The sequence below is a fragment of the Schistocerca serialis genome, chromosome 1 (assembly GCF_023864345.2).
Source record: "Schistocerca serialis cubense isolate TAMUIC-IGC-003099 chromosome 1, iqSchSeri2.2, whole genome shotgun sequence".
NCBI classification, from domain to species: Eukaryota; Metazoa; Arthropoda; class Insecta; order Orthoptera; family Acrididae; genus Schistocerca; species Schistocerca serialis.
The window spans coordinates 1175866714-1175879546 of NC_064638.1; the positions used below are offsets into that span (position 1 = coordinate 1175866714).

The window sequence follows — 12833 nt, forward strand, 5'->3', positions numbered from 1 at the left end:
GCAACCGTGTCGGTTGGTCGTCAGATGTTCCGTCTAACGTCTGACCACCTCCGCTGTTTTCCAGAGTGGCGGCCATTTCATGGTGTACCCTACTAGGTCTGCACCCGCCAGGTGCGCTACTAGCATTGTTGACAGGCTGTGTTTGCTGTTGGTAACCATTCCGAATTTCTCCAGCGCGACCATGTCAGTTGGTCGCCACGTATTCCGTCTTCCGTCCGTGCCTGCTTCCACTGTTTTCCCCAGTGGCGGCTGTTTCATGGCATTCCCTACTATGATAAGCCACTAAATCGGCAATAGCATAACATTGCTTGGAACTTGAGCACACCATGAATTCTGATAAAACCAGGATCTTATCTCAGACCCCCTAATTTTGGGACAGCGTCATCACTGAATTGATCGAAATCAAGATGACAGAGAACTTGATAAACCGGGAAGCTGGATATCAACTCAGCACGGCATGGAACCCGGCTCTGGAGCTATTACAAAAACAAAGGAAGAAAACACAAGACCAGGAGAATGACAGGGGCGCTGGAGAAAGTACGAACTGTCACCAACAGCAGATGCAGCCTGTTGACAGTATGAGGAATGCGCCTGGCGGGTGCGGACCTAGTAGGGAATGCCACGAAATGGCCGCCACCAGGGAAAACAGCAGAAGTGGGCACAGACCGAAGACGGAACACCTGGCGATCAACAGACACGGTCGCAGTGGAGAAAGTCAGAACGGTCACCAACAGCAAACGCAACCTGTCAACAATGCTAGGAACACGCCTGGCGGGTGCGGACCTAGTAGGGTACGCCATGAAATGGCCGCCACTGGGGAAAACAGTGGAAGCGGGTGCGGACGGAAGACGGAACATCTAGTGACCAACCGACACGGTCACAGTGGGAACAGATGGCGTAGGGAACGCCAGACACTGTCCTTTCACAGGAAACACCTGATGAAGACGCCGAGATAAAACATTGAAATATTGTGTTAGAAAAATGCAGACCACTAGCAGTACACCCAATTCAACGAGATGTCACAAAATTGCTGGGAAAGTCTAAGAAACTAAGTTCTTGTAGATGCAATAAAGTCAGCTGCTCTCCCGTGTCTGCATGTTTGGTGTTCAAGTAAGCATAGCATGACCACAGACATACCTGTGCCCCCTCCCAACTACTCCAACAAATGCCAGTATGGGATGCATACAGCGTTGTTGTCAAGTTGTGCATGCGAGCTCACATTTATGCACCGTGCTATTGAAGTAGTTATACAGTATACAGTGTATACATTATGCAACAAATTTAATAATTTTGTAACATGGTTTGTGTTCACTGATGTAAAAAATGCCTGTTCCAGCCCCTACTTCACACATTCAAGCATAAACTGGTCTACTTTTACTTTCCAAAGCAGCCTATGTTCATCCTCAGTGATTTTTACTTTCCAAAGCAGCCTATGTTCATCCTCAGTTTTTAAGCTATGTCCATACCAAATTTCATTAAAATTGGTTTCGTGGTTTAGCTGTGAAAAGGAAAAAAACACACTTTGGCATTCATAAAACTTAAAACTATGATATCTTTTTTCCATGACCCAATATTGATGAAATAAAGCCTATATGTTGCCTCAAGCTATGCTGAAGTTACCTGTGAAAACCCCATAAACGTTTGTCAAATGGAGATTAGCATCTTCAGATAGACAAAGACCTAGAAATGACAGTTTTAGATACAATTTTAAATCATTATACTTTTTTTGTGTTCAAATTTTGATTAAATGAGCCCTACACACTGCTCCAAGCTACTCTCAAGTTGCCTGTAAAAACCCTATTAAAATTTGTCAAGTAATTCTGGAGATTACCCTGTTCAAAGACAGACAGACACAATGGTTCTAAAGTTTTGTTACTAGTATAAATGTAAAAGATAACTATATTTTTTTTCTTTTTCTGTGATCAATTTCATATTCAGGCACATATCATGGCAAACTTCTAAATTTATATGTCTATACATTTACAAAAAATGTATTTGCATAGATAAAAAACCTACTCAGCAAGTGGCGGCTAGAAAACACACTTATAAAGAAAAATGCTTTCAGAGCTAGAGGCTCATTCTTCCAGCAGAAGGGTTGAAGGGGAAGGAAGAGCAGTGAAGGAATAGGACTGTAGAAGTTTAGGAAAACTGGTGGAGTTCGGAAAAGTCACATTTCCTTCTCATCCTGTCCGGTATGTCTCACCCGACCCAGGGTTCTGGGTGACTTTTCCGAACTCTACCCCTTTTCCTCTACCTCTCCAGTCCTTTTTCTTTACCCCTCTTCCTTCCCCTTTGACCCTTCTGCCGGAAGGAGGAATCACTGGCTTGCATATGTAATACCTTTTTTAATCTGTGCTTTCTCCTGCTACTGGTTGGTGAGTAGATGTTTTGTCCATGCAATTACATTAAATTGTCAGAAACTGATTATTTTCATTGTTACATTTACAAAAAAAGATGCTTGTTTAATCAAAAATGCTTATTAGGCCAGAAGTAGATGCTAATTTTTCCACAAAATAATGCTAATTTCATCAAAAATAGATGCTTCATTTTCAGGTACCTATAATGACTTACTATCTGGACACATGCTGTAGTCCGAATCAAATTTTCAGTTTGCTGGAACATTATCTCCTTTGTTTAAATTGCATTGTTGCTCAATTAATGTGCTGCTCCAGTGTTATGTGTTTTGATATTGAGCAAATTTCCAATATGTAATGATGAATCTATCGCACAGTTTAAGATGGTTCCTTTGTTTTACTCAAATGTGAACTAAAGTTATTTAGATCTGGCAACAAAAAGGCACAGGAAAATTAGGACAAATGAACACTTTGTTTATATTCCTTACTTTTCTGTTTTAATACACTTTATAATTTACAAAGCACTAGTTACAATCAGCCAGGGAACAGATGTGCTCTGAATTCATTACTGATCCACTGGCAAAAAATCACTGTCAAATTTATTAGGAGACACTGCCACAATTGAGGGCTACAATTTTGTGTATCATTAGTCTCAATTCGTAATGTAATATAATTTTAAAAGTATTTCAAACTTAGATATACACATAAGCAGACTATTCTTAATGACAGAGTGTCAACATTTAAAACCATTTTGCAACAGCTGCATGTGGTCAGAATATATCTTTGACTCTTTTCACATACTTGAAGATTTTTGTCAGGACTGGAATCAAAGTGTCTCTGTGCAAACACAAAATGACCACAGTGTATACCACTGAATATGCACAAGTGAGCCCCCCCCCCCCTCTCTCTCTCTCTCTCTCTCTCTCTCACACACACACACACACACACACACAAAACAAATAATAATAACCAAAAAAATCTCTCTTTTTCATCATTATAATTACACAGTAGCATGCTATTTATGTGGGACAAAAAGATATTTCCAGAATCTTCCAGTTTACACTGGCCGTAATTGCTATACATACACAATACTATTATTTGCAGTCACATAGGCAAGTTATAAAATACATTGCTTTTCTTTATCATTTCTTTTTTTCTTTTTCTCCAACTGGGCCGAAGCAACAATAAGAATTACAGTCTCCTAATAATAACCCTATCATTATTTCTTTAATATTGTTCACACTGCCTGTTATGATATGACACACCATACTTTGATAATGTACCTTATTCCACTTGACATTGTGGTCAGCGTATTAAATAATATTTGGTGTTTGGTGTGATGATGACTTTCTCTGTTCCAGACCTGTGTACTTGTCGACATGCTCCTTGTAGAGTTGCACCTGCCAGAAGGGCAACCACACGCAATCGCTGGGGGAACAACAAAAATAACATAGCATTAATACTGAAAAAAATCTGTAAGTATTTAGTAGGCTGACAATAAACAAATAGTCAACAGTTTCTAAGAAACATTTCGCCAAACAATAAAGCATAAATAAGAATTGTACATTTAATTTAAATGTCATTCCTTGGTCAAAGAATGTACTGTAAAAGCTGGTAACAGAACTTTAAATTGGACAGTTGAGGGCAATAAGTCCTGGACCTTTTAGTAATCAGACCACTATCTCTCTGATTACTTGTATCATCTTGTTTCTTAATTCATCTCCTTCTTACAGTACTAGTGAGTTCTTTGCATAATAAATTTGAACTTGCAGTGTACTTAATTTTCCGCATCCTTACTGATCTAATGCCACAGACAAGTAATTGTTAAGCAGAAATTAACAACTGAATCACCACCCTATTCATTTGTGAAGTCAATCACATTCTACAAAACAATGAACATAATATGGATGACCCTGATTAAGGCGTTTTATGTTTAGTTTTCCTTAATTTCAGTATAAAGCTTTCAATAGTCTTTTGCTGCAATCTTCGACTTTTTGATGGAATGAGGTTCAAAAGGGTGAGATATACTGAGACTTCAGATTCGGTAGAGGAAACCAGTGAAATTTTTCAATGATGTAACAGGATCTTCATCCATTCTATGCAGAGAACATTCAGTACTAATTGATCTCTTGAAATTTTATTTGGATGATGTTCACATTTCTCAGGTCTTCCTTACATGCCCAATGGCAGGTTTTACACAGTTGGGTTTGTTTTCTATTTTCTTGAGGTGATACCAAACACACCATGCCTAATACAATGCAAGAAACCTGTTGGCATTCAAAACAGCTTCCAGTTGTCTTGGAATGGATAAATACAGGTCTTGTACAGTTTTCAAGGGGCTCTTACACCAGTGTTCCTCTAAAATAGTGGCAAGCTCAGGTAATGATGATGGAGATGAAGCAGCAATCTTCAAAATAGACTACCCAGGATAAATAATATTGAGATCTGGTGACTGTAGTGGTCAAGCAAGATGCAACAATTTATCCTTGTGATCACAAACCAGCCATGGAGAATGCTAGAGCTGTGTGAACAAGGGCCCAGTCAGCCTGAAACATAGCATCACCACTGGGAAAAAACACTGTAGCATTGGATCATCAAAATGGTCACATGATCCTTGGTGACACTGTAGCCATGCAGAGTAGCCAAGGGACCCACAGAATAACACAATATGGCTACCAAAATCATCACTGGACTTCCCCATGTTTCATTCTTGGTATGTAAACTCTGCCAGATGTTGGAAACTGTGAAACAAGATTCATCAGGCAAAATGACATCCTTCCATTGAACCTTACTCCTGGTTTTATGGCTTTGGCACCACGTTTTCCAGTTATGGACGTTTTCATCACTGATGAGTTGTTTTGGAATTTCAGTTTGCCCTACAATTCCTTGCTTATAGAGCCCGCTTCATGTTGTTTTGGTTCTGACACGGCTTGTGAGTGCTACATTCAGTTCTGCAGTGACTTTTTCAGCTGTCGTCCTCTTATTTTTTGTAACAATCTCCTTTAATGACCTCCTGTTACAATCACTCAGCACACACTTTTGCCCGCATTGTGACATAGCAAACAATGTCTTCCTGCATTCCCTGCATAAGGTATAAATCTTCAATATGGTGCCTTCTGAGTAACTAAATATTTTGTCCGTCTCGGTTATGGAAGCACCCACCATACGAGCACCAACAATCTGTCCACATTCGAATTCACATAGCTCCACAACAATGCACTTGTAACTACCCAGGACAGTTCTGACCATGACTGACACTTGCAACATATTGAGGACATTGCACTGGTGTCATTCATGGTCAAATACGACAGGGGAACCTGCAACTTGACTAGCATGTGCATTTATGTTCAAGCATGCAATTCACAAAGTGTTTCCAGATTTTTGTTCAATCCCTGTAGGATGTGCCCTCTAAGCAGCATCCTACATTACACTGCTATTTAATAGTGACACCTTTGAAGACATTTTGCAGCTAGTGGTCTAGTGATTAGCGTCACTGCCCATAGATCATGATGTCCTGGATGTAATTACCTGTCATGTCGGAGGTTTTCTTCATTCAAGTACTCGGTGTCTGTGTCATCCTAATCATATTATCTTCATTGATGCACAAGTCGCCAAAGCAGTGTCAAAGGCCAGACAACCCTGGCCAATAGTACCATACAATCATTTCATTTCAACGACACTGTGATATGAATGGGGCAGGAGAGCACAGGTTCTCCTAAGGATGTCTGGGAGCTTCGCAGTTTATAATGTTGTTGGGATGATGCTGTTACTGAAGAGCTGACCTTGGACATCTACATAAACAACTATGTCCATACTCTGCAACCCACAGTGAAGGGCATGGCGGAGTGTACTTCCCATTGTACCATTTATTACGGTTTTTCCAATTCATCTTGAATATGGAATGCAGGAAGAATGACCACTTAAATGCCTCTCTGTATGCTACAATAAGTTTAATCTTACCTTCACAGTCCCTATGGGAGCGATACATAGGAGATGCAGTAAGTTACAAGATTATTAAGTTGGTACTGGATCTTGAAATTTCCTAAGTCGGCCTTCATGAGATTGACATTTATCTTCAGGTGTCTATCAGTTAAGATTATTCAGCATTTCTGTGACACTTTCTCATGAGGTCAAACAAATTTGTGACCATATGTGCTCCCATTCTTTGTATATCTTCAATATATAGCATGCAAATAAACTAACCCAGAAAATTGCAAACATTGGTATGGAGTACCTCCAAACACTAATTTACAGTGGTTTGTGAAGCATATATGTAATGTACATGTAGAATCCAGAGGGCATACATCTGGAGAGATGATGTTGGCATTGCATCTTATTGGCAGACCCTATCACTGAATGGTTCCTATAAAGTGTATCTCAGTGGGTAAGTCACACTGTTACAATACTCAGTTGGTATTAGGATTTTTTTCTGTAACTTATCATGTTTTAAACCTCTGGTAATGATTTGCTGGCATGACAATGCCAAATTACACTATGGTTGATGATGTTGCTGTTGTTGTGGTCTTCAGTCCTGAGACTGGTTTGATGCAGCTCTCCATGCAACTCTATCCTGTGCAAGCTTCTTCATCTCCCAGTACCTACTGCAACCTACATCCTTCTGAATCTGCTTAGTGTATTCATCTCTTGGTCTCCCCCTACGATTTTTACCCTCCACACTGCCCTCCAATACTAAATTGGTGATCCCTTGATGCCTCAGAACATGTCCTACCAACCGATCCCTACTTCTGGTCAAGTTGTGCCACAAACTTCTCTTCTCCCCAATCCTATTCAATACTTCCTCATTAGTTATGTGATCTAACCATCTAATCTTCAACATTCTTCTGTAGCACCACATTTCAAAAGCTTCTATTCTCTTCTTGTCCAAACTAGTTATCGTCCATGTTTCACTTCCATACATGGCTACACTCCATACAAATACTTTCAGAAACGACTTCCTGACACTTAAATCTATACTCGATGTTAACAAATTTCTCTTCTTCAGAAACGATTTCCTTGCCATAGCCAGTCTACATTTTATATCCTCTCTACTTCGACCATCATCAGTTATTTTACTCCCTAAATAGCAAAACTCCTTTACTACTTTAAGTGTCTCATTTCCTAATTTAATTCCCTCAGCATCACCCAATTTAATTTGACTACATTCCATTATCCTTGTTTTGCTTTTGTTGATGTTCATCTTATATCCTCCCTTCAAGACACCATCCATTCCGTTCAACTGCTCTTCCAAGTCCTTTGCTGTCTCTGACAGAATTACAATGTCATCGGCGAACCTCAGAGTTTTTATTTCTTCTCCATGGATTTTAATACCTACTCTGAATTTTTCTTTTGTTTCCTTTACTGCTTGCTCAATATACAGATTGAATAACATCGGGGAGAGGCTACAACCCTGTCTTACTCCCTTCCCAACCACTGCTTCTCTTTCATGTCCCTCGACTCTTATAACTGCCATCTGGTTTCTGTACAAATTGTAAATAGCCTTTCGCTCCCTGTATTTTACCCCTGCCATCTTTAGAATTTGGAAGATAGTATTCCAGTCAACATTGTTGAAAGCTTTCTCTAAGTCTACAAATGCTAGAAATGTAGGTTTGCCTTTCCTTAATCTTTCTTCTAAGATAAGTCGTAAGGTCAGTATTGCCTCACGTGTTCCAGTATTTCTATGGAATCCAAACTGATCTTCCCCAAGGTCGGCTTCTATTAGTTTTTCCATTCGTCTGCAAAGAATTCGTGTTAGTACTTTGCAGCTGTGGCTTATTAAACTGATTGTTCGGTAATTTTCACATCTGTCAACACCTGCTTTCTTTGGGACTGGAATTATTATGTTCTTCTTGAAGTCTGAGGGTATTTCGCCTGTTTCATACATGTTGCTCACCAGATGGTAGAGTTTTGTCAGGACTGGCTCTCCCAAGGCCGTCAGTAGTTCCAATGGAATGTTGTCTACTCCCGGGGCCTTGTTTCGACTCAGGTCTTTCAGTGCTCTGTCAAACTCTTCGAGCAGTATCGTATCTCCCATTTCATCTTCATCTACATCCTCTTCCATTTCCATAATATTATCCTCAAGTGCATCGCCCTTGTATAGACCCTCTATATACTCCTTCCACCTTTCTGCTTTCCCTTCTTTGCTTAGAACTGGGTTTCCATCTGAGCCCTTGATGTACATACAAGTGGTTCTCTTTTCTCCAAAGGTCTCTTTAATGTTCCTGTAGGCAGTATCTATCTTACCCCTAGTGAGATAAGCCTCTACATCCTTATATTTGTCCTCTAGTCATCCCTGCTTAGCCTTTTGCACTTCCTGTCGATCTCATTTTTTAGACATTTGTATTCCTTTTTGCCTGCTTCATTTACTGCATTTTTATATTTTCTCCTTTCATCAATTAAATTCAATATTTCTTCTGTTACCCAAGGATTTCTACTAGCCCTCGTCTTTTTACCTGATTGATCCTCTGCTGCCTTCACTACTTCATCCCTCAAAGCTACCCATTCTTCTTCTACTGTGTTTCTTTCCCCCATTCCTGTCAATTGTTCCCTTATGCTCTCCCTAAAACTCTGTACAACCTCTGGTTCTTTCAGTTTATCCAGGTCCCATCTCCTTAAATTCCCACCTTTTTGCAGTTTCTTCAGTTTTAATCTACAGCTCATAACCAATAGATTGTGGTCAGAGTCCACATCTGCCCCTGGAAATGTCTTACAATTTAAAACCTGGTTCCTAAATCTCTGTCTTACCACTATATAATCTATCTGATACCTTTTAGTATCTCCAGGGTTCTTCCATGTATACAACCTTCTATCATGATTCTTAAACCAAGTGTTAGCTATGATTAAGTTGTGCTCTGTGCAAAATTCTACCAGGCGGCTTCCTCTTTCATTCCTTAGCCCCAATCCATATTCACCTACTAAGTTTCCTTCTCTCCCTTTTCCTACACTCGAATTCCAGTCACCCATGACTATTAAATTTTCGTCTCCCTTCACTATCTGAATAATTTCTTTTATTTCATCATACATTTCTTCAATTTCTTCGTCATCTGCAGAGCTAGTGGGCATATAAACTTGTACTACTGTAGTAGGTGTGGGCTTCGTATCTATCTTGGCCACAATAATGCGTTCACTATGCTGTTTGTAGTAGCTTACCCGCATTCCTATTTTCCTATTCATTATTAAACCTACTCCTGCATTACCCCTATTTGACTTTGTGTTTATAACCCTGTAGTCACCTGACCAGAAGTCTTGTTCCTCCTGCCACCGAACTTCACTAATTCCCACTATATCTAACTTTAACCTATCCATTTCCGTTTTTAAAATTTCTAACCTACCTGCCCGATTAAGGGATCTGACATTCCACGCTCCGATCCGTAGAACGCCAGTTTTCTTTCTCCTGATAACGACATCCTCTTGAGCAGTCCCCGCCCGGAGATCCGAATGGGGGACTATTTTACCTCCAGAATATTTTACCCAAGAGGACGCCATCATCATTTAATCATACAGTAAAGCTGCATGCCCTCGGGAAAAATTACGGCCGTAGTTTCCCCTTGCTTTCAGCCATTCACAGTACCAGCACAGCAAGGCCGTTTTGGTTATTGTTACAAGGCCAGACCAGTCAATCATCCAGACTGTTGCCCTTGCAACTACCGAAAAGGCTGCTGCCCCTCTTCAGGAACCACACGTTTGTCTGGCCTCTCAACGGATACCCCTCCGTTGTGGTTGTACCTACGGTACGGCTATCTGTATCGCTGAGGCACGCAAGCCTCCCCACCAACGGCAAGGTCCATGGTTCATGGGGGGCTATGGTTGATAGTCCATGTTAAAGTGTACACCCCTCATTACTGTCTTAAGTAAGTCAGTTCAATGTCAGAGGGAACCACGAGTATATCTCCTCCTACACAGTCATGTACAGTAAAACACTGTGGCGTTCTTACCAATCTTATGACTGATTGCAGTTTTACTTTTCACCAGAAGATCAAGCACCACCAGGCAGCACTGTTCATTCTCAATGTGCTCATTACACTCTTTCTATAAACTGATACCATGACAACTCAGTTTCTGCATGCAGACAGTCCCTCTAATTTGTTTCGGCTTTCATTACAATTTGTGCATGTGCTGTCAACTACACTCAGATCTGACAGGCTCTGTACTAATTTTTCATTTAGTCTGTTGACTTTTGCTGATCTACTGAACACTGTTCAAGAATAAGAGCACCTATACTCTTCTCCAATCATACAGGAGTGTCCAACACGTGAGAGATTCACAACAAAGGCAAGTTTGGAAAAATGGTAATGCCATAGTACAGTTTTTGTAAAACAAAACTTACCTTAAACTTGGCTTTGCATTTGGAGTTAATGTAGCACATCACTGAGCCACAAAATAGTATGTCTTAAGAATGAGGAGTTGGGGAAATAATAATCACATTGTGTTCTTTCAGTATATTATGTTGACATGCTTGAATCAAAATCCTCTCAGCTTCCAGCCACATCAAATATTTGAGTTTTATACATCTTCATTCTTATCCTTATTAGGAGCAAAATGTCTGACAGTTGTGACTGGTAACATGTCCTTCACAGTAGCACTGAAGATTGGTCTGAACACACACACACACACACACACACACACACACACACACACACACACACTTCAAGGAAAAATCTAGTTCCATTAGAGGATAGTGCTGTTTGGTGCCTGTCATGTCTTCCCACACTAGTGTTCTTATATGCTTAGGACATTCCATTCACAATAGAGAGTTTGGTAAAGTGAATATTATTGATCAGGAAGATACACAGAGTTAAACTGTTGATTTATTACCAGGGCACCCATAAAAGTAACTACAGTACATAAATAATGTGAAGGTTCTGTAGGACTGCAACAGTACAACAAATACATAGGCACTGGCGAGGAAAAAAAAAAAAAAAAAAAAAATGCACAAGATTTTTGAAAGCCTTTTGTAAACAGAGAGAAATATTCAAATGAAAATTTACAGAAGCTACCAAAATTAAACAGGTCTAATTCTAGGAAGTTATTTATGACTTCTCATGTAATGACTCCCAACAATAACTGTCAATAGCTCATTTCTGCACAAATTATTAGGATACCTGACATATATAGAAATTAATGTGCTCCCTATTAACTGAAGAAAGTATTAAACAGTGATCACCATGGATTAATATGGTGAAACCAAAGTCATCAAAAATATATTTTTACCTTTTTATTTAGGAACAAAGAGATGACTCACTGAAAGGCGGAAATGCTGTGTCATCGACAGATACACAAACTAGAGGTACAGAGCTTTACTTTGCTAGCTTTCAGAATGAAGTTCTGTTCTCAAGCTGTATGAGAAAACACACACACACACACACACACACACACACACACACACACACACACACACACACACTTCGATGGGGAGAGGGGGAACATCGAGTTACCTTACGTTTAGGCCAGGGAAGTTACAGGAACAAAGGATGTGCTATAAGGATAGCTCCCATTTGCGCAGCAACTCAGAAAAGCTGGTGGTTATGGGGAGGATCCAGATGGCATGGCTTGTGAAACAGCCATTGAAATCTCTTATGTTGTGCTCTGCTGCCTGTTGTGCCACTGGGTTGTCCACCTTGCTTTTGCTAACAGTTTGACAGTGGCCATTCATTCTGGTTAACAGCTGGTTGGTTGTCATACCAATGTAAAATGCTGTGCAGTGGTTGCAGCAGAGCTGGTATATATCATGGCTGCTTTCTCAGGTGGCCCAGCCTCGGATGGGATAGGGTAAGCCTGTGACGGGACTGGAGTAGGAGCTGCTGTGTGGGTGGAGAGGGCAGGTCTTGCATCTGAGTTGACAAAGAGGGTATGATCCCTGTGACAGGGGATTGGGGGTAGGAGGGGCACAGGGATGGACTAGGATGTTGTGGAGGTTGGGTAGGCAGCAGGACACCACTTTGAGAGGGGATGGAAGTACCTTGGGTTGGATATCCCTCATTTCAGAGCATGATGCTAGATAATCAAAGAACTGACAAAGGACGTGGTTCAGTTGTTCCCGTTCTGGATGGTATTGGGTCACAAGGGGGGGGGGGGGGGGTGCACTTCTTTGGGATTGGTTTTTGGGATGCATGTGAGGATAAGGTGTGTGTGTGTGTGTGTGTGTGTGCATACATCAACCCTTTCCCAATACCATTGCCCAATACTTGTCAGCTAGTTGTGTGCTGCCATCTCACACCCTAGTCTGTGAAATCACGTGCTCAGCCGTCTGCCACCTGCCCACTGTACCTGCACCCCTGGCTAGCTCAAGGTGGCTCCCAAGTCTCACAAAAGCTGCTAGACACTTTCCCCAATCCCCTCCCTGCCTGCTGCCTCTCTCCAACCCTCACTCCACCATACCCCGCACCCCCACCTCACCCCATTACAATCACCGTGACACTACAGTCTGGAACTGCACGACCGCTACGGTCGCAGGTTCAAATTCTGCCTCGGGCATGGATGCGT

General features: G+C 41.0%; 1 protein-coding gene across 1 annotated transcript in view; it reads right to left on the reverse strand.

The window, feature by feature from the left end:
• Window positions 1-3296: 3296 nt before the first annotated feature.
• LOC126456397 (uncharacterized) overlaps window positions 3297-12833 on the reverse strand; it is a 438969-nt gene continuing 429432 nt past the window's right edge. Inside the window, exon 20 of the mRNA XM_050092153.1 lies at window positions 3297-3782. Coding sequence (XP_049948110.1) covers window positions 3660-3782 — 123 coding nt within the window. The 3' untranslated portion in view covers window positions 3297-3659. The remainder of the gene's footprint in view (window positions 3783-12833) is intronic.